The following is a 27211-nucleotide window of genomic DNA, read 5'->3' on the forward strand; positions in this document are numbered from 1 at the left end:
TCAGTGGAAAGGAGGACAGAGGAGTCAGCGCTGGATTAGAGACCGGCACCAGCGCAGGAGGGACAGCTGAAAACTACACTAAAGAAGATGATGATCGGATTAAGAGGCATGATTTAAAGTTATACATAGTAGAGAATCCATCTCATGTTATATTTTTTATATTAAGCATTGTAGGACTACTCTCTTTTATTGGGAATATAGATGTAGAAAATGACAAAAGCCATTACCTCGCCACTATTTGTTTGCAGTATGTGAAGTGAACCATTACTGGTGCCCAGCACTGCCATGTCTCCTCTGGTGTTCAGGCCAACACAACCTGGAGCAGAAGGAACATGCAGCGATTTACTGTAAAAGAGAAGACAACTGTGACTTAAAATGAATAAAACATAAAGCTTAATGTGTATTTCTACTTTTGCAGTCAAACTTGAGAAAACCCCTCTATATATATTTGTTATGTGTTCCTATTCACACAGTATACCAAAAAATAATAATTAAAAAAAAAACATATTTCTTAACTTTTAGTTTTGTTGCAGAGTTTAAATCATTTGACCCCTCACAGCCCCTCTTAACATTACAAAGAAGGAGAAGCAAGTAGAAAATATAGCCCTTGAGGATGCCAAGAAACCCTGACCATAGTAAAATAAATCTAAGAAAAAGTAAGTAGAAAAAGCATTTTTTTTAGCATATGTTATGTAAATGGAAACATGCAACAAATATAAAATAGATGTTATCCCAATTTGGCTGAGAAAGTGGAAATACTCTTGAGGCATTTTTCTTTTAGGTTCTGATCTAGGGTCTAAGCTCCTAGGAGTAATACTGTACATAATCTGTTGTGTTGTGTGTGTACATGTGTACATTATTATGTTATGGCGCTTATATACTTTAGAGCCAGCAGCATGTAATAAAAATCTAATCTATCATTATCAGCATTGTACAGATTATGTATGTTCTCCCTGTGTTTAAAGTGACACTAAACTCAGGAGTTAAATCTTAAAAATGCATTCAAGCACCTTACCTATTATCAAAAATGTATCTTGTTTGTGTATCACTCGGCTGTAGATCCTCAAATCATCTGTCAATTAGTGCTGACACTGTCCTTCCTTCTGGAGGGTGACTACTTTTGTTCCCCATGGTCCACGTGTGTGTTATAAAGTAGTCACCGCTCCAAACTCGCTCCTCTGATAGACTGCAATCTCATGTTTAGTTTACTAATTTGTATTGACATTGTAGTCGATCACATGAGCGAGCTTGGAGCGGTGACTACTTTACAATACACACAGAGACCATGAGGAACAAAAGTAGCCACCCTCCAGAAGGAAGGACAGTGTCAGCACCAATTCAGAGATGATTTGAGGATCTACAGCTGAGTGATACACAAATAAGATACATTTTGTTAATAGTGTACTTGAATGCATTTTTAAGATTTGACTTCTAAATTTAGTGTCACTTTAAGTGGGCTTCCACTGGTTGCTGCAGCTCAAGCAGCAGACAAACACAAGTTGGTTAACTTGTACACATTATAAATTGCCCTGCTGGTATGTGTTTATATAAATGCTGCACAGACATCAGCCTATTTAACTGATCACTAAATGAATAATACACATTTGTCTGACCTGGAACAGACACTGGTGGAGTTGGGTTTATTGTTCCATGCTGTGATGAGCTCAGATGTGGCGCTCTTGAAGTCAGCCAAAATCTCTTGGACCTGAATGCACACTAGTGATGTATCAGGTTCGTTCAAAGCCAACTGATAAAATAGTGAAGGATTCTGAGTAAGAATATGCAAGGATCGCTCAATGAACTCCTTGAATTCCCTCACAGGTGGTCCAGATAGTTCAGTAGTTTCCATCTCATCCCGAGCAGCTGAGAGTGTTGAAGTCATCTTTGACATGGCCGTTTCTTGAATGTAAAATGCCAAGACAAAGGGTTAATGGCAAATCTTTACTACTGTGCACTTTAAGAAGTACTTCTTAACCATTAATAGTAATAACATTATCAGGCCCTTTCTTTGAGTTAGGAGTTCACTTCTCATTAAATAATAATTAGGTATCACTTCCGTTTTGCCACTAGGGGAATGGAAACTGAGGCACAGTGTTACATGTACCTCTGTTTCTGTTCCCCCAGTGGTAAAACAGAAGGGACATAAAACCATCAGTAGCAAAAATGGGCCCCCCTGCAGCACATCAGAAAGAGATAACACTGGGCCTGGCCCATTGTATACCACCAGGGGTATCAGCAGAGGCAGCACAGTGATGGCAGCTTCTCAATGGATTGCCAGCGTTTCCTTCCAATGCACACATGCTGCAGTGTGCACTGGTCTCGGGCTTACCTCCTACTGCTGAGAGCCAGGATCTTTACTGCAGTTCATCCCATTTATTCCACTTTTCATCCGTCCTCTGTCCCGTCCCCTCGCTTCCTCTCTGGACAAGGCAGCAGGAGACAGAGGCAGCTTGTCAAAACACCGATAACTCAGCTAGCATGATAGCAGCATGTATCGGCCCACTCAACGCGTTTCATCCTCAAAATAATTTCTCAAGAGAGCATTTGAGAAAGTCTTTTGATGACAAAATGCTTAGCTGCATCTGTCTCTTGCTGCCTTGCCCAGAGAGGAAGAGAGGGGACGGGAAAGAGGACAGTAATCAAGCGGGCTGAATGCAATATTTGAAAAACGTTTGGGACCTGAAAGATGATTTTAAGTTTTTATGACCGTTTTTTCATAGAATTTGCCTAAGGAATTTACACAATGTGATATTTTATTTCTTTCTCCGAGTACTAACGGCAATGGGAGGAGAAGAGATATCTGTGAACCGTGATTGATATTGGAGATCTGCCATTAATGCTATCTGAACATTACCATGGATATACCAAATCTGAATATTAATTGGAGGAGAGGAGATTTCTATGAGCTTTGATTGAGATTGGGAACTTGTTACAAGCGCTTCCTGACCAATATTTATTGGTCCATCAAATCTGGCGAGTGGGGGCAGTGCACATAAAAGCCAAGAGTTTCTTTGCAAACAGATTCTAAAACGTCTCACACAAGAACGCACGCGTGGTTTTTTGGAGTTATAAGAAGCACTTTAGACTGTTTATATTTGCACTATTGGGAAGCACTTTAATAGGCTAATTTGCCGTATTTAAAAAAGGACACTTTATATTGTTTTAGATTTTGTTTGTTTACACCTTTTTATGCATTAGATTTATTGATGATTTTACTAGTGCAGTGTGATTGGGGATTTTTAGATACGTGCGGTGTATTTATACACCGGATAGGATAGGAGTGAAATAGCAGCGTAGATATATTGAGAAAACATTTGCTGCCTCCATCCCCCTTCGTCTGCACACTACAGTCTTCTCCGCTTCACAAGCGTACCCGTTCTGGAAGGGGCACACTTTTGCTGGTTTTTATAAAACTAAGATAACACTATTTGAGAAAAATAAAATTGTTAAAAAGTAGTGGGAATGCTGTGTGAACAGCATTTTCCCAGCAGATGGATGGGCGGAAGATTTATAAATAGACCGCTATGTGTTAAAAGGCATACAAAAATTAGTTTGCTGATTTCTAGAGTGACTGCTTATGTAATTTAATTTTAGGGATGCCCCTGGTGACTTCAGCACTGCTAATTGGTACTAGTCAGTGTACCCATTGCACCCCTTACCGCTAAATCCTTGATAATAGGATTTTGGTACTCACCGTAAAATCCTTTTCTCTCCGTTCATTGAAGGACACAGGGAACAGATCGGAGATCATGTACTGTAGGGTAATATCGCCACCTGCAGGAGAAGGACGCTAGGCACAAAAAAACTAAAGACCAATTACAGCCTAGGGGCGGCCCCTGCCGGTGGCCAAACCCCCCACCTACTGAGAAGTCTCCAGTTTAGTAACAAGCAGTAAAGGAGTACACACCCACATAGAGGGGCGGGCCCTGTGTCCTTCAATGAACGGAGAGAAAAGGATTTTACGGTGAGTACCAAAATCCTATTTTCTCTCCCGTTCATTGAAGGACACAGAGAACAGATCGTAGATCATGTACTGTAGGGACGTCACAGAGCAGTACCAAAAAAGAGGGGTGGGTCAACAGAAACAACAAACCCAACTAAACAAAAAAATCCCCTCAAACGGCCGCCTGCAACACTTTGCGCCCCAAACCAGCATCCGCAGATGCCAAAACATCCACCTTATAAAACTTGGCAAAGGTGTGAACAGAAGACCAAGTCGCGGCCTTACAAACCTGAGAAACGGAGGCACCATGACGGAAAGCCCAAGATGCCCCAACAGCCCTTGTAGAATGGGCCGTAACAGAAAAAGGAGGCTCAAGATCTTATATAAATGTCTCTTACCGACATCCGTCTGTTATATTCCAGATCTCCATTATTCCATCGTAGGAGCCAACACAGAGTAATGTGTCAGAAATAAATGTACAGGTAGATATCCCGTCACAGCCACTGTACAGTGTTCTGACTTCCTGTAACAAAACATAAAGAGGCAGTAGTTGATGTAAAGAAAATACTGGGCTGAGAACAGCGCCCTCCTGGTAAGTGCCAGCACTTTCCCTGGTTCCCATCCTTTACCTCCATACTGCATTCCTCTTAGCAGAAGGTGGCCATACCCCCCAAAACACAGGGCTACACCAGTCGCCGCTCAGGATCCTTTGCCACTACTGCACACCTGGGGGGGGTCCCCGTCTGGAGCCACACACGCACAGGAGGATGGTTGCCCTCCTTGAATGACGGAGGGGAACCTTGGCCTTTCTCGGACGGGGGTCCGATAAGGGATCCCTGTATGTGCTGCGGCAGGAAAAACCTGGAGTAGGTCCCAACACATATCAGGGTTAGGCTCTGCCCTGAGGCAAATAGAAAATGAGCCCTGAAAACAACAAACATTACGATGTCCCTGTGTAGCCGGAGGAAACACAAAAAAACTGAATTGGGATAGAAGGAGGGGTCTTTTTATCTAATGTGGTTGATGTGTTTCCTGTTGCAGGCAGGCGGAGCCTTATCTCATTGGCTGTCCTGGAAGATGACTGGGGAAATACTTTCTACAAAAGGCATCTTGCAGAACCATGTACACAAACATAGAAATACCCGAACCAACCTTCTAATTATAAGGAAATGCTCACGAGAATTAATGGACGTTTCCTGGTCCCATACGCACATATAAGTGTTAAAGCGGACCTTTAACCTCTGATTAAAAATCACATCAGTATACAGCTCTGCATACTGATATGAAACCATCTTACATTCATCAGCTAAAGAAACATATTTTTATTTTACTTACAATTTCTTGTTTTCTACTTCCTGGTTGTCTTTGGCAAAAGTGACGTAGCCTGTGCCCAAGCGTTGCATCCTGGGAAGGTTACATCAGCAGAGCATTGCTGGGAAATCTCATCTGTAATCTCATGAGATCCCAGGGAAAGGCATTTTCCTCCCTTGAGATGAAGTGCATGGTCACATGTCCTAGGTCACATATGCCAGAGTTCCAGGAAGTAAAGGGAGATCTAGTAACCTGCCCCAAGTTAACATGGCCACTGACAGAAGGCTGGGGAAGAAAAGAGAAATAAGGTATGCAAAGAATACAAAGCCTGCAATTATCTAGAAGTATGTGTTTGTAGAATGTCAGTAAGAAATATTTCTAAAGGTGTGTTTGTTGTTATTGTAAAGATATGGGGAAAGGTCCACTTTAAAATAGTATGTCAATTACAAGTAATTAATGTAGATTTGCATTTTTGCATTGTAAATTTGTTATTAACTTATTAGGTTTCCCAACATCCAGTGTTCTTTACAAAGACAAATTTGAGGCAATTGTTAATCGCTAGACATACATTCGACCTTTGAACTATGAATGAAGACTATTGCATTACATGCACTTGCACACCTCTAACATTAATATATAGGATTTTAGGTTTGTGTAGCTACTTTTAATTCTCTAGTGAACCGTTTATTAATTGGGACTGTTCAGGCGCTACATCATTGATGTACATGCATCATATTTTTTCTATAACTATACTTCCTTTTTATTTAGATGGTTATTAAACCCTCAGCTTTTTTTGCGTATATCTACTGCGAGCAAGCAGTAGATATATGCAAAAACTAAAAAACTTTTCAAACAGGTTTAAACTTTCCAGTGTCTCCGCCGCGCGCTCCCATTCAAAGCTCTGAAGAGTCTCGGGCGGCCGCAAAGGATTTTGGGGCGGGCGCATGCGCAGTTCAGATGTTCGGCCGGGAGACGAGGAGAGACACAAGGTAAGTATATAGAGCAGCGTGCACCGGCACAGACTCCATGAGACTTCAGTGGAAAGGAGGACAGAGGAGTCAGCGCTGGATTAGAGACCGGCACCAGCGCAGGAGGGACAGCTGAAAACTACACTAAAGAAGATGATGATCGGATTAAGAGGCATGATTTAAAGTTATACATAGTAGAGAATCCATCTCATGTTATATTTTTTATATTAAGCATTGTAGGACTACTCTCTTTTATTGGGAATATAGATGTAGAAAATGACAAAAGCCATTACCTCGCCACTATTTGTTTGCAGTATGTGAAGTGAACCATTACTGGTGCCCAGCACTGCCATGTCTCCTCTGGTGTTCAGGCCAACACAACCTGGAGCAGAAGGAACATGCAGCGATTTACTGTAAAAGAGAAGACAACTGTGACTTAAAATGAATAAAACATAAAGCTTAATGTGTATTTCTACTTTTGCAGTCAAACTTGAGAAAACCCCTCTATATATATTTGTTATGTGTTCCTATTCACACAGTATACCAAAAAATAATAATTAAAAAAAAAACATATTTCTTAACTTTTAGTTTTGTTGCAGAGTTTAAATCATTTGACCCCTCACAGCCCCTCTTAACATTACAAAGAAGGAGAAGCAAGTAGAAAATATAGCCCTTGAGGATGCCAAGAAACCCTGACCATAGTAAAATAAATCTAAGAAAAAGTAAGTAGAAAAAGCATTTTTTTTAGCATATGTTATGTAAATGGAAACATGCAACAAATATAAAATAGATGTTATCCCAATTTGGCTGAGAAAGTGGAAATACTCTTGAGGCATTTTTCTTTTAGGTTCTGATCTAGGGTCTAAGCTCCTAGGAGTAATACTGTACATAATCTGTTGTGTTGTGTGTGTACATGTGTACATTATTATGTTATGGCGCTTATATACTTTAGAGCCAGCAGCATGTAATAAAAATCTAATCTATCATTATCAGCATTGTACAGATTATGTATGTTCTCCCTGTGTTTAAAGTGACACTAAACTCAGGAGTTAAATCTTAAAAATGCATTCAAGCACCTTACCTATTATCAAAAATGTATCTTGTTTGTGTATCACTCGGCTGTAGATCCTCAAATCATCTGTCAATTAGTGCTGACACTGTCCTTCCTTCTGGAGGGTGACTACTTTTGTTCCCCATGGTCCACGTGTGTGTTATAAAGTAGTCACCGCTCCAAACTCGCTCCTCTGATAGACTGCAATCTCATGTTTAGTTTACTAATTTGTATTGACATTGTAGTCGATCACATGAGCGAGCTTGGAGCGGTGACTACTTTACAATACACACAGAGACCATGAGGAACAAAAGTAGCCACCCTCCAGAAGGAAGGACAGTGTCAGCACCAATTCAGAGATGATTTGAGGATCTACAGCTGAGTGATACACAAATAAGATACATTTTGTTAATAGTGTACTTGAATGCATTTTTAAGATTTGACTTCTAAATTTAGTGTCACTTTAAGTGGGCTTCCACTGGTTGCTGCAGCTCAAGCAGCAGACAAACACAAGTTGGTTAACTTGTACACATTATAAATTGCCCTGCTGGTATGTGTTTATATAAATGCTGCACAGACATCAGCCTATTTAACTGATCACTAAATGAATAATACACATTTGTCTGACCTGGAACAGACACTGGTGGAGTTGGGTTTATTGTTCCATGCTGTGATGAGCTCAGATGTGGCGCTCTTGAAGTCAGCCAAAATCTCTTGGACCTGAATGCACACTAGTGATGTATCAGGTTCGTTCAAAGCCAACTGATAAAATAGTGAAGGATTCTGAGTAAGAATATGCAAGGATCGCTCAATGAACTCCTTGAATTCCCTCACAGGTGGTCCAGATAGTTCAGTAGTTTCCATCTCATCCCGAGCAGCTGAGAGTGTTGAAGTCATCTTTGACATGGCCGTTTCTTGAATGTAAAATGCCAAGACAAAGGGTTAATGGCAAATCTTTACTACTGTGCACTTTAAGAAGTACTTCTTAACCATTAATAGTAATAACATTATCAGGCCCTTTCTTTGAGTTAGGAGTTCACTTCTCATTAAATAATAATTAGGTATCACTTCCGTTTTGCCACTAGGGGAATGGAAACTGAGGCACAGTGTTACATGTACCTCTGTTTCTGTTCCCCCAGTGGTAAAACAGAAGGGACATAAAACCATCAGTAGCAAAAATGGGCCCCCCTGCAGCACATCAGAAAGAGATAACACTGGGCCTGGCCCATTGTATACCACCAGGGGTATCAGCAGAGGCAGCACAGTGATGGCAGCTTCTCAATGGATTGCCAGCGTTTCCTTCCAATGCACACATGCTGCAGTGTGCACTGGTCTCGGGCTTACCTCCTACTGCTGAGAGCCAGGATCTTTACTGCAGTTCATCCCATTTATTCCACTTTTCATCCGTCCTCTGTCCCGTCCCCTCGCTTCCTCTCTGGACAAGGCAGCAGGAGACAGAGGCAGCTTGTCAAAACACCGATAACTCAGCTAGCATGATAGCAGCATGTATCGGCCCACTCAACGCGTTTCATCCTCAAAATAATTTCTCAAGAGAGCATTTGAGAAAGTCTTTTGATGACAAAATGCTTAGCTGCATCTGTCTCTTGCTGCCTTGCCCAGAGAGGAAGAGAGGGGACGGGAAAGAGGACAGTAATCAAGCGGGCTGAATGCAATATTTGAAAAACGTTTGGGACCTGAAAGATGATTTTAAGTTTTTATGACCGTTTTTTCATAGAATTTGCCTAAGGAATTTACACAATGTGATATTTTATTTCTTTCTCCGAGTACTAACGGCAATGGGAGGAGAAGAGATATCTGTGAACCGTGATTGATATTGGAGATCTGCCATTAATGCTATCTGAACATTACCATGGATATACCAAATCTGAATATTAATTGGAGGAGAGGAGATTTCTATGAGCTTTGATTGAGATTGGGAACTTGTTACAAGCGCTTCCTGACCAATATTTATTGGTCCATCAAATCTGGCGAGTGGGGGCAGTGCACATAAAAGCCAAGAGTTTCTTTGCAAACAGATTCTAAAACGTCTCACACAAGAACGCACGCGTGGTTTTTTGGAGTTATAAGAAGCACTTTAGACTGTTTATATTTGCACTATTGGGAAGCACTTTAATAGGCTAATTTGCCGTATTTAAAAAAGGACACTTTATATTGTTTTAGATTTTGTTTGTTTACACCTTTTTATGCATTAGATTTATTGATGATTTTACTAGTGCAGTGTGATTGGGGATTTTTAGATACGTGCGGTGTATTTATACACCGGATAGGATAGGAGTGAAATAGCAGCGTAGATATATTGAGAAAACATTTGCTGCCTCCATCCCCCTTCGTCTGCACACTACAGTCTTCTCCGCTTCACAAGCGTACCCGTTCTGGAAGGGGCACACTTTTGCTGGTTTTTATAAAACTAAGATAACACTATTTGAGAAAAATAAAATTGTTAAAAAGTAGTGGGAATGCTGTGTGAACAGCATTTTCCCAGCAGATGGATGGGCGGAAGATTTATAAATAGACCGCTATGTGTTAAAAGGCATACAAAAATTAGTTTGCTGATTTCTAGAGTGACTGCTTATGTAATTTAATTTTAGGGATGCCCCTGGTGACTTCAGCACTGCTAATTGGTACTAGTCAGTGTACCCATTGCACCCCTTACCGCTAAATCCTTGATAATAGGATTTTGGTACTCACCGTAAAATCCTTTTCTCTCCGTTCATTGAAGGACACAGGGAACAGATCGGAGATCATGTACTGTAGGGTAATATCACTGGGTGCATCAGTAGTCGACGGATGGCCACGGTCTGAGCAGAGTATAAGAAGTTATGGACACCCGCACTCCAAGGTAGAATAACGTCTTTTATTGACGTGTCATGCAACGTAACAAGTGTTCTGCCTGATGAAGGGGATCCTGTGTGACCCCGAAACGTTGCAATAAGTGTATTGTTGCATGGCACGTCAATAAAAGACGTTATTCTACTTTGGAGTGCAGGTGTCCATAACTTCTTAAGCACTGCTAATTGCACACATTTTCAAGGTTTATGACTCAGAAAGGGCTGACAGCAACAAATCAGTATAACAGCCAGGCAACCAACATTTTCAAATTGAGAAGGCAGCAACTGCAGTTACAGTACATTATCATTTAATATATATTATCAATAAAAATTGTGAAAGATGCTATTGTTGTATTCCTCCTCCATGAATCTTGTACCTTGCACCAAAGGAATGAATCTGCTTTCACTGTATGCCTTGCTGTGGACATACAGTATATTAGTCAACTGCTTTACTACCCACTGGTAACCAGCTTATGCACTCATTTTTAGTTCTGTGTAATTCTGTGTAACAGGACCATGAACAGGTGCACTAATAGGGTTTTGGTAAAATTAAGAAACACATAACTGCAGCAAAGGCTTGATAAGAAAAATATTCTTGCATGTAGCCTGGCGTTGCAGTGCCAGTTCTCCAAAAACAATGAGGATATATTTAGTGAATGAAAAGTTCTTTATAAAAGGAACTTACCATAGCTACTGTAAACCTGGCACAGGTGAGGCAAGAGCCCTAGGGTGGCATGTGCCTTCAGGAAAGGAATGTGAGCGAGCAGCTTACCCAGAGTATGGAATTGCATACCAAACAGCTAAAAAAAAGACAGAGTACATATACTTACTTCCATATTTATTAACATGGATCAGAGCAGTATTTGTTTGAATAGACTTTAGCATACCAGATGATGGGACAGCTCACTCAGACACTCAGCGTGAAGTGCAGAGGAAGATTCAGGGTCTTCAGGAGAAGAGACTGCCCAGAAGTGAGCTGAAAAGGAAGAAAGAACACAGAAAGCACATAATATTGAGGTTTATTTGGAAAACACACCATTAATGTATTAATGAATGGTGTAAATCTCTCACCGGCCATAAGAAGATGTACAGCGCGGACCAAATCAGGATTTCCAAAGTAACGTTTCTCCACAGCTTCCCGCAGCAGGCAACTAGAGAGGTGCAGCCTTGGCTCACTAGTCATGTTACGATTCCACAGACCAAGAACGCTGTAATAGAACAAACACACAATTATAAAAGAAGACCAAGTAACATGTTTATTCTTTGAAGATTCTGTGTTGGTAATAACAAGGACAGAAGAAGAAGATGTAGTCTCCCCACCTCTTCAGCCCTGTGAGAAGCAAAGAGAATGTGGCCATAGGAAGATTATTTGAATGAATGGCTGCAGGCAGCATTTCATCCCAACTTGCTGTGTACACAGAGCTTATTTCCTGCAGAGAGCTAAGAATCCTTAGCAGGTCTCTCTCCCATAGCCCTGAAATAAAACACAGGTGAACAAAGTTAATTTATGACAAAAAAATAATAAAATAAGATACTAGCTAATAGTACAACAGCCATTATATTACCTTTTCGGGAGATGCAAATGGCTATCAGAGCAATGCCCACATTGTTCACTCCATGTTCCTCTTCCAGCATTTCCAGTCTCTTCTGAATTAGAGGTGGAAGGGTTGCTGGCAACTTCTGTATATCATCAGACAGCTATGCAAGAAAATAAAATCATATGGTGAATGTTAACATCTCATTGCTGCACAGGAATATGCTAGAAAAAAAACAGGGGCCAGTAAATTAAACCATGGTCCTCCATTTTTTTAAATACCATTTTACCGTAATAATCAAATACTATCTGCTGGCAGAATGGAGGCACATGGGAGCCTAAATGACTGCTTGTCAACTGCAATTAGGCATTTGTGTAAAATTCTACTTGGATAATCGTCCTCAAATATAAACACAAATCATGTCTTGGCTTCTGAAGGTACCACCCATCACAAAATTATCCATAGCATAGCAATACATATCAGTATTCAGAATGGATGTAATGCTGAGGCAGTTGAAATGGGGAAGCACATTGGTGAAAGTAAGTAAAAAGAGTGGCAAGAGGAAATACATGATTATGGAGAAAGGAGAGAGCTTACCAACCTTCTCAAAGACAGCACTGGTTCGTAATTCTTCACAAGCCATGGTTAGATACAGAGGATCACGTGTTCCCTTCTTGATCATCAGAAGTCGCAACTGGATGAATAGAGGTGCATACATTGTCTAATTACTGGGCAATACACTTGACACAAACACTTGAAGTTCACTCATATTCCTCCCATAAATGTTACTGAATGTCCGTACCAGACATGGACAGGAGGAAGAGTCTGCAGGAGCCAGGCCCAATGGTTTTTAATAGAGATACACCAGTACTGGTTTTTCGGTAGAGTACGAGTACCAATATTTTTTTTTTGGTACTTCCGGATACCGAGTACTGGTGCCGTGTGCCCCAATTATCAGGATCATGACCCTTCGCCCGGCTTTCTGATTGCCTGTGAAGCTGGTGTTCTAGCGAAAGAACACCGGCTCCATATGCCAGAGCTGACCAATCAGGAAGCCAGGCAGCGCGTCATAAGGTGCCGTCCGGCTTCCTGATTGGCTACAAAGCCGGCTTCACTTGTTGGTAGGCAGCCTGGCCTATCAGAATGCCTGGCAGCACGTCATGACCGGCTTCCTGGTTTGGTTAGAAAGTCAGGCAGCCTAACAAGTGAAGCTGGCTTCCTAGCCAATCAGGGAGCCGGGTGGCATGTCATAATCCATCGCCCAAATACATGGTATCGGCACCGATACCAATACTAGTATCGGTATTGGTGCATCCCTTGTTTTTAACATACTTTCCTTATGTTTAAATGCTTGCACAAGGAAAACTTTGTTTCATAAGAGTCAGCTGACTGACCCATTCTGTGGATTATTGGTAATTTCAAAGGGACGCACAAAAAATGGCCTTCACCATTGTCATGGTCCTTGGAATACTGAACCATTGTTCATTGATTCTATTACACAGTGGTGGGTCCTCCGCCCTGTCTTATGTTTGAATCACTCTGTGTTTGACTGTTTGTAATTATCTCCTGGGACGTCTCTGTGTCATTATACATATCAGCCCTCCCATTCAAGCTATCGGACCAATGCCTGCTGACCCTGTTTCAAGTCTTCATTTGCATGGCCACACATATCAGCCCTCCCATTCAAGCTATCTGACTATTCCCTGCTGACACCGTTTCAAGTCTTCATTTGCATGGCCACACATATCAGCCCTCCCATTGAAGCTATCGGACTAATCCCTGCTGACTCTGTTTCAAGTCTTCATTTGCATGACCAATAGTAAGGTGTTGGTTTGGGTGGGGTGTTCAAACTGTTGTGTATAAAAGTGTGTGTGTGCATCCAATAATGCAGATTCCTGTTTGAACTTACATACAGCCTGCCTGGTGTTTGTTCTGAGCTATCACAACTGTATTCGAACGGCACATAGCTGTAGTTCGAATCCCGGAGCATCGGACGACCGAAGAATCAGACGTTGCGGTCTGAAATCTGAGGAGTTCCGGGAGAGTGGAACCGAGCGAGCAGGGGCTCGTTACAACCTTATATTTTCATATGGTGGACACATCAGCTTTTCTTTCAAAATGATCTATTTGGTTTTGCAGACCCAACCTACACTGAATAAATGATAAGTTTAGCAGTCTGGCAGAACTGAGTTTTCTCTATCTGTGCTCAATGCCCTCAGACGCTATAGACATTACATACAAAGTCTAATATCTGATGGTTCTGTGTATGAGACACAGCAGAACTCAGCAGATATTGTCCAACCATACGATTTTATATATGGAGATGGGGACATAATCTGCATTAGGTTACAATACATAAATATGTAATGCTCAGTACATAAATACGGTCATCATACCTGATTATTAAAAGCAGACTCTTCCAGCTTTTTCCCATACAAAGCCAGCTTCCCTCTCACCAGTTCAGCTCGCTCATTTGGTTCCAGCCTCCCTAGAGAGATCACAACGGTGTCCTTTCGCTTCCTCAAGGAAGAGCAGAGAGAGGAGCCTTCTGTCACACTCAGAACTAAGTTCACTCTCTGCAGATAGAAAAAGGCAAGAAACCGTCTTTATAACAATGGTATGTTACAAGAAATAACAGATAAAACTGACAAAAAGCAGACATGTTTGATATTCTCAGATCTGTCACATGTTCTTTACATATGTAAAATGAATTGTCATTATAAACCTAAATGAGAAAAAAAGTTTACATCATGCTAGAAATTCAGTATTTAAAAAAATGCTAGATATCAAAGTCTTACCAGCCCTACACCTGCTAGTTCTACAGACTGCCATATGTATCACTGAGAATAGATTATGACAGATCTGAATCTGCCAGTGCCTATCTGGCTTGTGGCAATGATGGAACCAGCTGCAACTTATATCCCCGTTCTGGCTGGCATATCAATGTAGCCCATGCATAGAGATGGGACCCTGACTGTGCTTTTAGGGAAAAATTATTTTACAACCTTGCAATATCTTCAAATATGTTAACGCTTGATGGAGGTCTCACATCATCATATGAAGGGAATACTCAGAAACGGACATAAATATAATGGCACAGAGGGGGCTGCTGTTCTGTGACAGGTTGGGAAGCCTCAGGCTGGACTGCCAGACCAACAAAATGTGAACCAGAGCAATACTCTTGCTGGCGTGTTTCAAGGGATATACCCTCTTCATCAGAGCACTTGCTATCTGATGAAAAGGGTATATCCCTTGAAAAGCGTCAGCAAGAGTATTGCTCTGGTTCACATTTTGGTGGTCTGGTAGTCCAGCCCAATGCCGATCTTTGTTCATCAATCCGGATGGTTGTTCTGAAAGCTTATTTAACAGACACCACTTGTGAGTATAATTTTATTCCGTTTTATATGGATAAATAAAACAGTTTTTCACGAGGAGAAGGCGCCGTTCTATTTTCTTTTCTTACAACCATCCACAAGTGAGGCGTCTGCTGTTCAAACTCATTAACACTGCTGCACATCATCGATTAACAGAATTAACCCTTGCAGTCGACCTACCCCCGAGTTAACTGCTCATTTTGGTCTAGGGGCAGGAATACAAAAGATATACTCACCTGATGCTTGGTTCTGTGGCAGTCAGCGCTCACCTCTCTCCCACTTTGCTTCAGCTGTTGTATTTCCCTTGGCATCCTCACGTCTAATGCAGGTGAATGGATCTGCATTACATGTGATGACATCAGCGGGTCCTTAGATTGCCAGAGCACAGGGTAGAAGAAGCTGTAGGGACCGGTCTAACCACTAGGTGGGATCGAAGATCGGGTAAGTATTTATTTAATCCAGCCCCTAGACTAAAATGAGAAGTTAACCCTTGCAGTGTGGGGGTAGCCCCACTGCAAGGTTTAATTTTGTTAATTCCTGGAGTTCTTCTTTAGTAGTAGCCTGGAATAGGTTCCAAGTATACATAGTGATTTTATCTAGTTTAACTATTCTAATATATTGTTATTCCACTCACTACACAGCATAGCGGACTATGCTTTCTTGTGTGGCTCCTATTTATGTACTACTGGAGACTTGCATTTGGATAGTGTGGAATACATTATTTAATTAATAATAGGAGTAAGAAGAAATTGCATACCTGGGGAAGGAAGTCAGGGATCCAATCAGATGTTAGTTCACCTGCGTGTCCACACAGCATATCGGCCCCATCTATTAATAATGTCAATGCGTCACTCCGCTTCAGTGAGCGCGATATTAACTGAAGGAGAGCTTGGAACTCAGCAAGAAGTGCCCTGTGTAAAGACATTGTTTCATATAAGCCTTTTTCATTACCTGTTGTTTTACTGTTTTCAATTTATAAAAATAAACTGCACATTACTGCTGTGGCAAAAAAAAAAAATTGTTCTCCCTGTGCTTGTGTGGGTTTTGTCCGGGTACTCCGGTTTCCTTCCACACTCCAAAGACATGCTGGAAGGTTAATTGGCTCCCGTCTAAATTGACACTGTATGCATGTGAGATAAGGACCTTAGATTGTAAGCTCATTGAGGGCAAGGACTGATGTGAATGTGCACTATGTACATAAAGCGCTATGTAAATTGTTGACACTAATACCTATAATAAAAATTACAACTTGGGCAGATTGAATAGCTATGCATGTTTTAAGTGGACATACAACCTTGCAAGTCTGCTATCAAATGAGTAATTTAGAGACAATCTAACGTAAAGGGACACACAAACCTGTAAGATGTAAGGCTACAGTTCCTTCTCTGCAGTCTCTGATTCATTTGCTTGCAGACACTGTTTAACATAGTCTCTGCTTCTTTTGCCATTGTGGTGGCCTCCGTAAAATGATAGATCACCGAGGATGAAGCTGCTAGTCTCAGTTCCTTCACAAGGTCAGCCTGCCAGAGATATTAAGGAATTGATGACTGTGATACAGACTATAAATGCAACATTACTGTAGTAGTATGTTTACAGGGAGTATAATGTCTTGTCAATAGTGCAACAAATTGATGCTGATAAATGTATTGCTCGACCAAAATTGAGTTTTACATTTAAAAAAAAAAAAAGTATTTAATGTAATTGATGTCCAGCAGTTACGTAATTCAGCCCTGCTAAGACAAGCACAAGGGGCAAGTATAAGAACATGCTTTATATAACCAGAATGACACCCAGTATAGATGTGCCTTAGTAATTTGAAAGGATTTATAGAAATGTGATACAAGCTCACTACACCTAAATATACAGTATACAATAATGTGTGATTTTTACCATTGGAATAAACATACCACAAAGACAGTCTTCCCCTGACTGGGCTCCCCAACCACCAGAAACAACTGTCCATTTGTTGAGGATGCACGTCTCTTCTCCTGGATCTGTGCACACACATTTGTCACTAACTTGCTTCTAGCAAAGGAATGTTGCCCATGCCACTCCTGGAAGCCCTCCTGTGCAAGCTGATCTTCATCTTCAGATGCTTTTGACTCCTTTTAAAAGCACCAAAAGAAGAATAAAAAGAATATTATGGATGGTTCACAAGGGAAATGGTAGAAAATACTAAAAGCATCATATACAACTATTTACAAGTCATATTGGCTCACTTTATATGAGGAGCTAAAGGTGCCATATACTGTCTTATTGTCAGTGGGATGAACTGTTAATCTCACAATGTCCTGTGGTCCAATGGCATCATTTCAGGTATGCAAAATGAGGAATCTGGGTTTAAATGACTATATTTAAGAGCAGGCGAAGTTTGCATACAGAGCACCCAGTGTTTTTCATATTTGGCTATCAGCAGTAAATTTAACTGCTTGAATTTTGTTGTACATAACGGTTTACATGACATAAAGAACAAAATTGCTCAGGTCTTTATTAAAGTGCCAGTCCTTTGCATTGATCTGTGTCAAGACACATACAATTACAATGTCCAAGATTGAGTCAGACATGCAGTACATTCATTCAGCAACAGTGTGATGTCCAGGATTGAATCAGACATACAGCACATTCATTCAGCAACAGTGTGATGTCCAGGATTGAATCAGACATACAGTACATTCATTCACCAACAGTGTGATGTCCAGCATTGAGTCAGACATACAGCACATTCATTCAGCAACAGTGTGATGTCCAGGATTGATTCAGACATACAGCACATTCATTCAGCAACAGTGTGAAGTCCAGGATTAAGTCAGACATACAGTAAATTCATTCAGCAACAGTGTGATGTCCAGGATTGAGTCAGACATACAGTACATTCATTCAGCAACAGTGTGATGTCCAGGATTGAGTCAGACATACAGTACATTCATTCAGCAACAGTGTGATGTCCAGGATTGAGTCAGACATACAGCACATTCATTCAGCAACAGTGTGATGTCCAGGATTGAGTCAGACATACAGCACATTCATTCAGCAACAGTGTGATGTTCAAGATTGTTCTTTCTAAATGTCAACATGTAAATATTAGGTCATTGGAAATGTGGAGTTATGAGTAATCATATAAGCGTGCCAATTCGGAATTTAAGTATTTGTAATTTGAATGCATTCCATTTACATGTATGTTCTGTATATTTCATGACTTTTGTCCTCGGTTACAGCTGTTTACATACCTCAATAAAGTCTCTCTCAATTACTTGCCAAATATCTTCTAGAATTTTAGCTGCAAAATCTTCTAATGCAATTAAATGTGGTTTCTCATTCTGTTCATCTCCCCACTGGCAAGAGTATCTAAGAGACACCAAGATAACAGTAAGTTAATGCAGCCTGTGCATTTTAATCTGCATTCATCGCCTAACATGAAAACTTACAAGCAGCTCCTGGTAGCTGGGTGTTTAGCTACTCTGCTCTTAAGGTCCTTCACACGCTTGGCAGCTTCTGGAGATTCTGCAGCGAAGTCTGGGAGCCAATGACTAGGCACAGACCTAAATGACAAGAACAGAGTACTGAGTATGCTAGAATGAACAGTAAACAAGGTAACAGCAAGAACAGGTATGGGGAAACAACTTCAAGTAAAGCTTATAAAAAGAAAGCTGGCTCGGAGGGTATCTTATCCTGCTGGACAGCAACTGCAATAGATATATAGTCACCAAAAGCCCTGTACCCAAATCTTTTTATTGCTATGGCCCCTATGAAATTCAGGATGTTCCTGTGCAAAGACTAATGATATGATCTTCCATCTCTATAGCATGGCATTCTTCCGAGAAACCCTTTTGCTTCATGGCAAAGAGGAGTGGAGACTGTATTTTAATGAAAGGCAAGACACTATTTTACACGTCTATGTGTCTTCCATCAATTCACAGACAACACACAGTACAGACTGCCAGAACACTGATGTAAGTCCCCTCAGCCACTGCTTTACTGCTGTATCGTTTACCCAAGAACATCTGGATTCCTGAAGTAGAAGAAGGCCTTTGGGTGTCCATGTTTTTTGGTGCCACAACCCTGCAAAAACTGCATGGCCTCCAACTCAGTGATGGATCGCCCAGCTGGGTATGTATGGATCTGAGAAGATATAATAATTACAAGATATTTATAGAAACAGAACAGCATCAAAGTGATTACTTTTACTGGACAGTAATGAAAAATGAATGACCTGGGTAAGCCCATTTGTGACATTTTTTAGATCACTAGTACAAGTGGCATTACCCACATTACAGCATATCACTGTTTTGGCCTGATACATTTATTACATATGCTTCCTTTACTGCAGGGTTAGGCAACCTCAGCACTTCAGCTCTGGTGAATCTATAAATCCCATCATGCCTGTGGATGTCAAAGTCTTACACTGACTCATGGGACTTGTAATTCCACAACAGCTGGAGTGCCGATGTTGCCTACCTCTGATTTATAGCATTAACTGCTTGAAGACCGGCCACTGTATTAAAAAGGCCATTCCCCTAATGCATTATTCCAGGAAGAGGTCGTACTTGAACATCCTCCCATGAACGCATATGTGCGTGTGGCTGTGGCTGCTGCTGCTCTCGCTGTCATTAGACAGCGGAGAACAGCAGCTTTAGACACAGAGCCGATCAGACCGGTTCTTTGTTCTCTGATCGCTGTGATTGGTTAACACAGCGATCACGTGGCAATGTTTACATTGTCAAGCCCTTGCCTTTCTCTTACATTAGAGGCAGAGGAGAGTAAAGGAAGTAATGAATGGATGAGTACGTAAAATAACATTTTTAACCCTTTCACCCTCCCTCTTCCCCTGTATACTGTATCTCAGCTCCATTCTATCTCTACTCTTATGTGTGTATGAACCCCTTCATATCCCTTATCCTGCACATCTGTACATTAATCCCTTCATCGCCATCCTCCCACTGTATGTGACCTGTACATACCAGCTTGTTTCTTGATCTCCAAAAGATTGCGGCAAAAAAAAAAATCAGGAGGACCTTGAAGTGTGCTTTCCAAAAATATGTAATTTCTGGGATTTTCCTACTGTCCTGACATTTTTATTTGCTATGATTTATAAATTTGCTATGATTTATAAATGAACCAACAGGCCGGTACTGGCGTGGTTAAAAATACATTAAACTGCCAGAGCAGAACTGGCTGCTACAGGAAAAAAAGTCGACAGGCACATCATAGTAATGAGGCATTAAGCTGAACTGGTAGCAAAGACTGTATTTTGGGATTTTAAAAATGAATAAAAAAAATAAATGAGGGCCGGTTTACACTACAGCATGTGCATCCACTACTTTTTTCTGCACTGAACCGCAATGCCACGCACAGTATTGCTTTACTGTGCATTTCACTGCACTGCAACACACAGCCGCTGGATGGTGCTTTGGGGTGCCCATCAAATGAATGGCAACGCAGTACACCTACCGCACAGTAACACACACTATGTGTGCTGCGCGAAATCGCAAGTTAATCGCACGGTATCATGCAATAATGCAACGATATGGTGTAAAAGTGCCCTGAATCTCAGCCCTTTCCTTCTGTCAACATTCCTTAATCTTAAACAGCAACATGGATGGAACACCTGTCTTTTCATGTAACACGTTATATTTACAATGCAATGTGTTTTTATAGATACAATATATCTTCTTACCCATTCATACTCAGGAAGGTGGGGCACTGAATATGTTTTTGGAGTATGTCCATATCTCTCTCCTAGGATCCCAATAAAGATCTGACTCCGAACAACTTCAGAAAGGCACAGAGACAGCTGCCTATATTAATACATAACCGATTAAATCAGAGAATTCAATGTTCAATTTACTAACATTATATTTTATACTGTCTTTGCCTTCATTTTTTAGTGATCTAACCTGTCTTTCTTAGCTTCCTCCTCTGTAATTCCCCAGCGCAGATCAACTTCCTCCAAGGACAGGAAGTGAGAAGCAGCACGAAGACGTAGTTGTGGCATCACCTGTCCTATCAAGATATCTCTTTCTGAGTGCATGTCACGGAATGTGGAGGAAATGAAGACGCGGACACTGCGCCACCTGAAATGAATAGACAGAACGCCAATTAGGTCATTTAACATTTCATGAAGAGCACAAGCATAAGCAATTAATAAGACTTACCGGTATGTAATGTACAAGATTTTACTACTAGTGTTCTCCCACCATTGACTATGACTGTACAAAATACTGGTAAAGTACTGGTAATTTTGTGACAACAATAATGCTCATCTAATTTGGCCAGCCGGTGGACAGTGATTGCAGAACGCTTACCTCTGTTTTGGAATTGTAGTGAGTAAGCCACGAGATGATGCTTGACTACTTTTGACCTTGTCTGGGTCTTCTGGAACCTTGAATCTTTCATTTACCTTCTCAACGTGATCCAGCAGTCGGTCAGTGCCCCTCTCTGAAACATACCTAACAGAATAAAACTAACTTAGTAATGGCCTCATTAGCATAAGTGTAATAACTCAAAGACTGCATCACTTACTTTAACACCTGTTCAGTGAAGCCAGTGAGTGTCACATCTTTGCACTGCTCAATGGAGTCCTCACTATGAAGAAACAAATGAGAAAGTTGGTGGTATGGATAATGTGATCAGGATTGATAAAAAGCACATGTGCACATCAAATTAGCCTCATAGTGTTGAAGAATATGTGTCTGAGGTGAGAACTGCAAATGCCAGCTAATTTGTGCTACAAAATTGGAATTATTGTTCCTTTGCAGCAGAAAAAAAAACAAACATTTCCTTTACCCATACGTATGGAAGAGCCCTGGGGCAATGCTAAAAAAAATAAGAAACATAATTCTGAGTTTGAAAGTCAGAATTCTGAGTTTCAAAATCAGAATTTTACAAACAGCATTTTGAGATTAACTCAAAATGATGTTTCATATTTTTTTAGCATGGACCCAGGGCTCTTCCGTATATCCATTTGCAAACAGAAGGAACAAAAACATTCATCCTACAAACATACTTTTGCAAACTAATTCCATTACAACAGACTACATACTGCTACAACACACTACATACTGCTAATAACACACTACATACTGCTATTAACACACTACATACTGCTACCAACACACTACATACTGCTACTTCAAAGTGTATACCTTTAGGGAGCAAAAATAAAAGATCAAAGACTAAACCAATATGGTTTAATAAAACTGTAAAACAACACGTCAAGGACAAGAGAGCGGCATTTATAAAATATAAGACGGAGGGGACGGCATTGGCGTTCCTTAACTACAAAGAATGTAACAAAAAATGCAAACTAGAAATCCGGGCAGCTAAAACTGAGTGCGAAAAGCATATCGCCGCAGATAGTAAAAAGAACCCCAAAACATTTTACCAATATATTAACAGTAAAAAGGTGAGAAAGGAAGGTGATTTCAGCAAAGAATGTGGAATTGTTCAAGAAACTTTTGGACGATTTCTTAAGGGACCGTAATATACAGGGGTACAGGTACTCCTAGAATGAGATCCTAATAGGTTGGACTTGATGGACTAATGTCTTTATTCAACCTCAAATACTATGTAACTATGTAACAGTACCAGATCATCTTTCTTTGAGAAATTCATTAAAAGTGTCTGTACACATTAACCAGTGAGCATTTCTTGGTGAAATACTGCTCATATGTCCACAGGAGGTCTACAGGACCCCAGGTTTTTCTATATTACGATGCTGGGACCGATTATGTCATAGTAGCAGGCGGACCCTTCCCATTTAGTTTAAAATAGAACTCCAGTTACAGTTATTTGTTCCTAGTTTTGGAAAGAGTTAGAGCAACTGTCAGGTATTTATTGCTGTCTGTGTCGCTTCTGGGGTGCTCCACCCTCACTATTTGTCCTGGTGACCACTGCCGCAGGGGCAGACATTAGTGAGGACAAATTCAAAATGTTATGGTTGTCACTGGCACATGAGTAGAAGGGTAATCTTCCAGTGGAGACACCTGTTGCTGCTGAAAACATTCAAGGTGGGATTTATCTTCATTATGGAGGAGATTCCCACATTCTTCCTAACGTTAAAGGAAACCTACCCAACAGTGACACAAAGCAATACAAATCTGCCAGACTTTCTAACTATTCCCTGGTCTATACAAAACAAGATAAATACAATGCTGGAGTTCTTGCAATGACCTGTCTCAGTAACTACAGACTAGAAAAAGGGAAGACTCTCGAATGGTGTTTGCTAAAATGCTTGTGAATTACATAATTTAGCTGAAGAGGATAGTTGGTTTTTTTTTTCAATAAAGGACACTTCCGAGCTACGAATGATATGAGATGAGGGATAAGCAGCAAAGTGCATTGTTAACAATACAGCCTGAGCAATAGAATAGAAGTGACACAGGAGAAAATTGATCAATGTAAGCATTAATACAGGTTTATTATGTACCTTTTGAAACCATGGGGCAGTACTGTCACACAGAGGCATTCCATATTCACAGTCCGCCGGTACTGCTTCAACACAGATTGGAACTGTTCATTAAGGGGGCAGTTTGCAAAAACCAGGAGAGTATCCACCTGTGAATTGGAAAAAAAATACACTATAGAAAAGTGTCCTCCAAAGTGTGCAATGTGTACCATAGAAACAGATACTTCTAGGCCACAGTTTTAAATCTACAGTTTGATATGCTTATAGTTTGCCTTCCCTGCCCCGCCACAGCCTTCATCAACATGTTAATTACATTTTGAAATATCTATAGGTTTTCATTGCATATCTTATTTTAGACCCAGAGATGTCGTCACTTCATGCAATGTAGGCAGTTCATGGATGGTAGGAGGGGAGCAAGATGCTGTACATAGCTTCCTGAATACATCACAGCCCCCTACCTCAGTGCTCCTCTGAAGAGCCCTCAGCCCTGATGCAAGCAACGAGCTGGCTCTTAGGAGAAGTGATGCAAATATCAAAATGCCTTGATCAGTGAATATCAATCTGGAGGCGTGGGCGTTTCTAAGCAGGCTTCATTTTCAGTTTGTTCAGTTAAGATTTGGAAAAAAAAGAGAGATGCTGATTGGTTGCCACGCACAGCTGCTCCAGATTTTGTCTGCTCCAGTTTTGATAAATTCCCCTCACAGTGTTTTTAAAAGTAAGAAGATATTTTGTATAAGTATATTAACATTTCTTAACATCATGCTGGGGCCTTTAAATCTCCTTTAAAAAAAGTGCTCATTGTACACTTTATTGCCAAAAGTATTGGGACACCCCTCCAAATCATTGGATTCAGGTGTTCCGTGAGATTTCCTTGCTACTAAATATTCCACAGTCAACTGTTAGTGGCATTATAACAAAGTGGAAGCAACTGGGAACAACAGCAACTCAGCCACGAAGTGGTAGGCCACGTAAAATGACGGAGCGGGGTCAGCACATGCTGAAGCACAGAGTGCGCAGAAGTCTCCAACTGTCTGCAGAGTCAAAAGCTACAGACCTCCAAACGTCACGTGGCCTTTAGATTGGCACAACAGCAGTGTGTAGAGAGCTTCATGGAATATGAACAAGAAGTTAAAAATAGGTGAATAAAATGAGTTAAAGAATACTATAAAAGGAGGTTTAATTTAATACTGTAGGCTTTATAGCAGAAATTTGCATGATCAGTCATAACTAGGAATGTTCAGATACCAGTGCAGATACTTGGCATTTTCATGAGAACTACCAGGGTTGCAGCGTTTGCAGCTGGGACCTGGCCCCGATGCTCCACCACTGTCCTGAAATCATTAGTCGATATTGTTTTAGGAAAACTGTCACATGACAATAAATTCTCTCTAATCTAGTAGCTGGAAAAGTATCTGTACTTTACCTGTACGTAACCTTGGTATCTGTGCTAGTCACAGCCATCACCTGGCTTGCTTCTGCTTACCTTTTTTCGTTTCATAAGGAGCTCCAAAAGGTACTCTGCTCCTGGATGTCTCTCTTCAAAGGGTAAGGCTGACGAGCCTGACAATTCCTAAGAAAAATGAAAGAACTCTGTAAAAAAAACCCTCCATGACAGCTTAGAGTAGGGGTAGGCAACCTTCGCCCTCAACAACTGTTGTGGAACTACTAGTCCCATGAGACACTGCAAGACTCTGACAGCCATTTGCATGGTTCCCAGAGACATGATGGGATTTGTAGTTTCACCTGCTGGAGTGCCAAGTTTGCCTACCCAAGGCTTAAAGGAAACCTGTACTGGGAGAAATATACTAAAGTCTGTCTTCCTTACTGATATTTGTGTTTTGATCTCTTCCACACGCTGAAGAAGAGGACTTGAGGAGTGTTCCACCAAGGAATATTCATGGTCGTTGTACAGGACAAGTTCAGCGCTTTCTGCTGTTTCTTTTACCATTAGACTCAACAGCAAACCCACATCTAGGAGCTGCAGAGTAAAAAGAGTGTGAGGTAAACACAGCAGCTATAAAAATAACACAAGATCAAATGAAAGCTTACATGTTTATACTTCTTTTATAAGGCTGAGAACAATGTGAGGTGTAGTCATCTTTAAAGAACAACCAAATTACAAATCAACCCTTGTAGAGGAGCTACCCCTGCACTGCAAGGGTTAAGTGCTTGTTTTGGTCTGGGGTATATAATAACAAAGTTATACTCACCCGATCCTGGATCCCTCCTGGCTGCTAGATCAGGACCTGCAGCCTTCCTCACCCTGTGCTTCGTCGGTAGAATGTCCCTCAGCTTCCTCAAAACTAACACACTGTATTGGACGTGATGACTCACAGGGCCTTAGCGCACTGAGGAGGGGGAAGAGAGGATGCAGGGACCGGTCTAGGAACCAGGCGAGATCGAGGATCAGGTGCATATATCTGTGTTGTTTTTCCCTAGACCAAAATGAGCACTTAACCCTTGCAGTTTGCCCAAGCAAGCAAAACTCATTGGGGGGAATTTATCAAAGCAATTGCGATAGTTTTAGCCTCTTTGATCCTTTTTTGTTTATGTGCATATCTGTCTTTTAACACGTGCCCCTGTTTTGACCAGAGCTTGCACTACTTTTCCAACTGCACATGTTTTGCACCTGTTTACATCTGCACTTGTTCTGCGGCTGTCTAAAACTGGAGCATCACCTAACAAAACCATCACAACTTAAGAAGTCCCCGTGACCACTTCTTCATGAAGCGACAGTTAAGCTTTTTTGCCTGGAGTCTATTAAACCTCATTTATGAACAACATTACACTAGCTTCCTAAATCTGGCGCAAAGTGCATCAAATATATTCCGTGCAAGTTCAAATACTCGCAATTGCCATGATAAATTCCCACCAGTGTTTATTCTTTTGAATGATTTATAATAAAATATGAAATCTGATTGGTTCCAACAAGTTGTGGCACTTTGCCCACTGTCATTTGTTGATATGCTACCTTTTTTTCTTTTAAAAAAGGTAACGTTTATGCACATATATTATGGGGTCTATTCACAAAAGGGTGAAGAGTTTGGAGACGGCAGGAGAAGTGACCAATCTAGGACAACATAGCTGATTTGGAAACATTCTCCAATTCAGCTCACTTTCCAGTTCAGCTACCTTGTCCTAGATTGTTCACCTCTCCTGCCTTCTCCAAACTCTTCACCCTTTTGTGAATAGACCCCATAGTGTTTTTTACCGTGTTTACCTTAAAGTGTATTTAAACCCAAAAACACTCAAATGTAATATATTGTAGCGTACAAGTCCTTTGATGTGGTGACTGCATTTGTTTTCTTTTTCACCAGGTAATCCTGTAACATAACACACTTCCTGTTCTAGGGTGACACAGTTCTATCACTGTACTGTTTAAATACTTAAACATTGAACCAGTAGGGATAGGCACCACACCCCTAATTTATATTATATAAGAACAAAGAAGAAACATGGGGCTTTTAAAGTGTCCAAACCATACAACATGTCCATAAGACACACGTAATCTTGTATTAAAAACTAAATTTTATTTCATCAAAATCATGTTGTTTTAATGAAATAAAATGTATTGTTTAATACAAGATTACGTGTGTCTTATGGACATGTTGTATGGTTTGGACACTTTAAAAGCCCCATGTTTCTTCTTTGTTACTATCACTGTACTGTACTATAGAAGCAGAGCTGTCCACTGCATTCCTGATTTGAACTTCAAACACCTCCCCCTCTCTTTATCTCCATTACATTGAGGGCGGATAATTTATAGTTTAAAAAAG

General features: G+C 40.8%; 1 protein-coding gene across 1 annotated transcript in view; it reads right to left on the reverse strand.

The window, feature by feature from the left end:
• Positions 1 to 27211, reverse strand: part of TEP1 (telomerase associated protein 1) — a 63093-nt gene that overhangs the window by 23885 nt on the left and 11997 nt on the right. Inside the window, exons 13-35 of the mRNA XM_018570023.1 lie at positions 25261 to 25413; positions 24919 to 25005; positions 23457 to 23584; positions 21551 to 21613; positions 21334 to 21477; positions 20926 to 21102; positions 20706 to 20826; positions 19023 to 19150; positions 18457 to 18570; positions 18259 to 18376; positions 16939 to 17136; positions 16388 to 16551; positions 15789 to 15942; positions 14054 to 14233; positions 12259 to 12351; positions 11688 to 11820; positions 11443 to 11596; positions 11194 to 11330; positions 11010 to 11098; positions 10808 to 10922; positions 7902 to 8187; positions 6516 to 6633; positions 4342 to 4466 (exon numbers count right to left, since the gene is read on the reverse strand). Coding sequence (XP_018425525.1) covers positions 4342 to 4466; positions 6516 to 6633; positions 7902 to 8187; positions 10808 to 10922; positions 11010 to 11098; positions 11194 to 11330; positions 11443 to 11596; positions 11688 to 11820; positions 12259 to 12351; positions 14054 to 14233; positions 15789 to 15942; positions 16388 to 16551; positions 16939 to 17136; positions 18259 to 18376; positions 18457 to 18570; positions 19023 to 19150; positions 20706 to 20826; positions 20926 to 21102; positions 21334 to 21477; positions 21551 to 21613; positions 23457 to 23584; positions 24919 to 25005; positions 25261 to 25413 — 3179 coding nt within the window. The remainder of the gene's footprint in view (positions 1 to 4341; positions 4467 to 6515; positions 6634 to 7901; positions 8188 to 10807; positions 10923 to 11009; positions 11099 to 11193; positions 11331 to 11442; positions 11597 to 11687; positions 11821 to 12258; positions 12352 to 14053; positions 14234 to 15788; positions 15943 to 16387; positions 16552 to 16938; positions 17137 to 18258; positions 18377 to 18456; positions 18571 to 19022; positions 19151 to 20705; positions 20827 to 20925; positions 21103 to 21333; positions 21478 to 21550; positions 21614 to 23456; positions 23585 to 24918; positions 25006 to 25260; positions 25414 to 27211) is intronic.

This window comes from Nanorana parkeri, unplaced genomic scaffold (genome assembly GCF_000935625.1).
Source record: "Nanorana parkeri isolate BGI_ZX_2015 unplaced genomic scaffold, ASM93562v1 scaffold1444, whole genome shotgun sequence".
In the NCBI taxonomy this organism is placed as follows: domain Eukaryota; kingdom Metazoa; phylum Chordata; class Amphibia; order Anura; family Dicroglossidae; genus Nanorana; species Nanorana parkeri.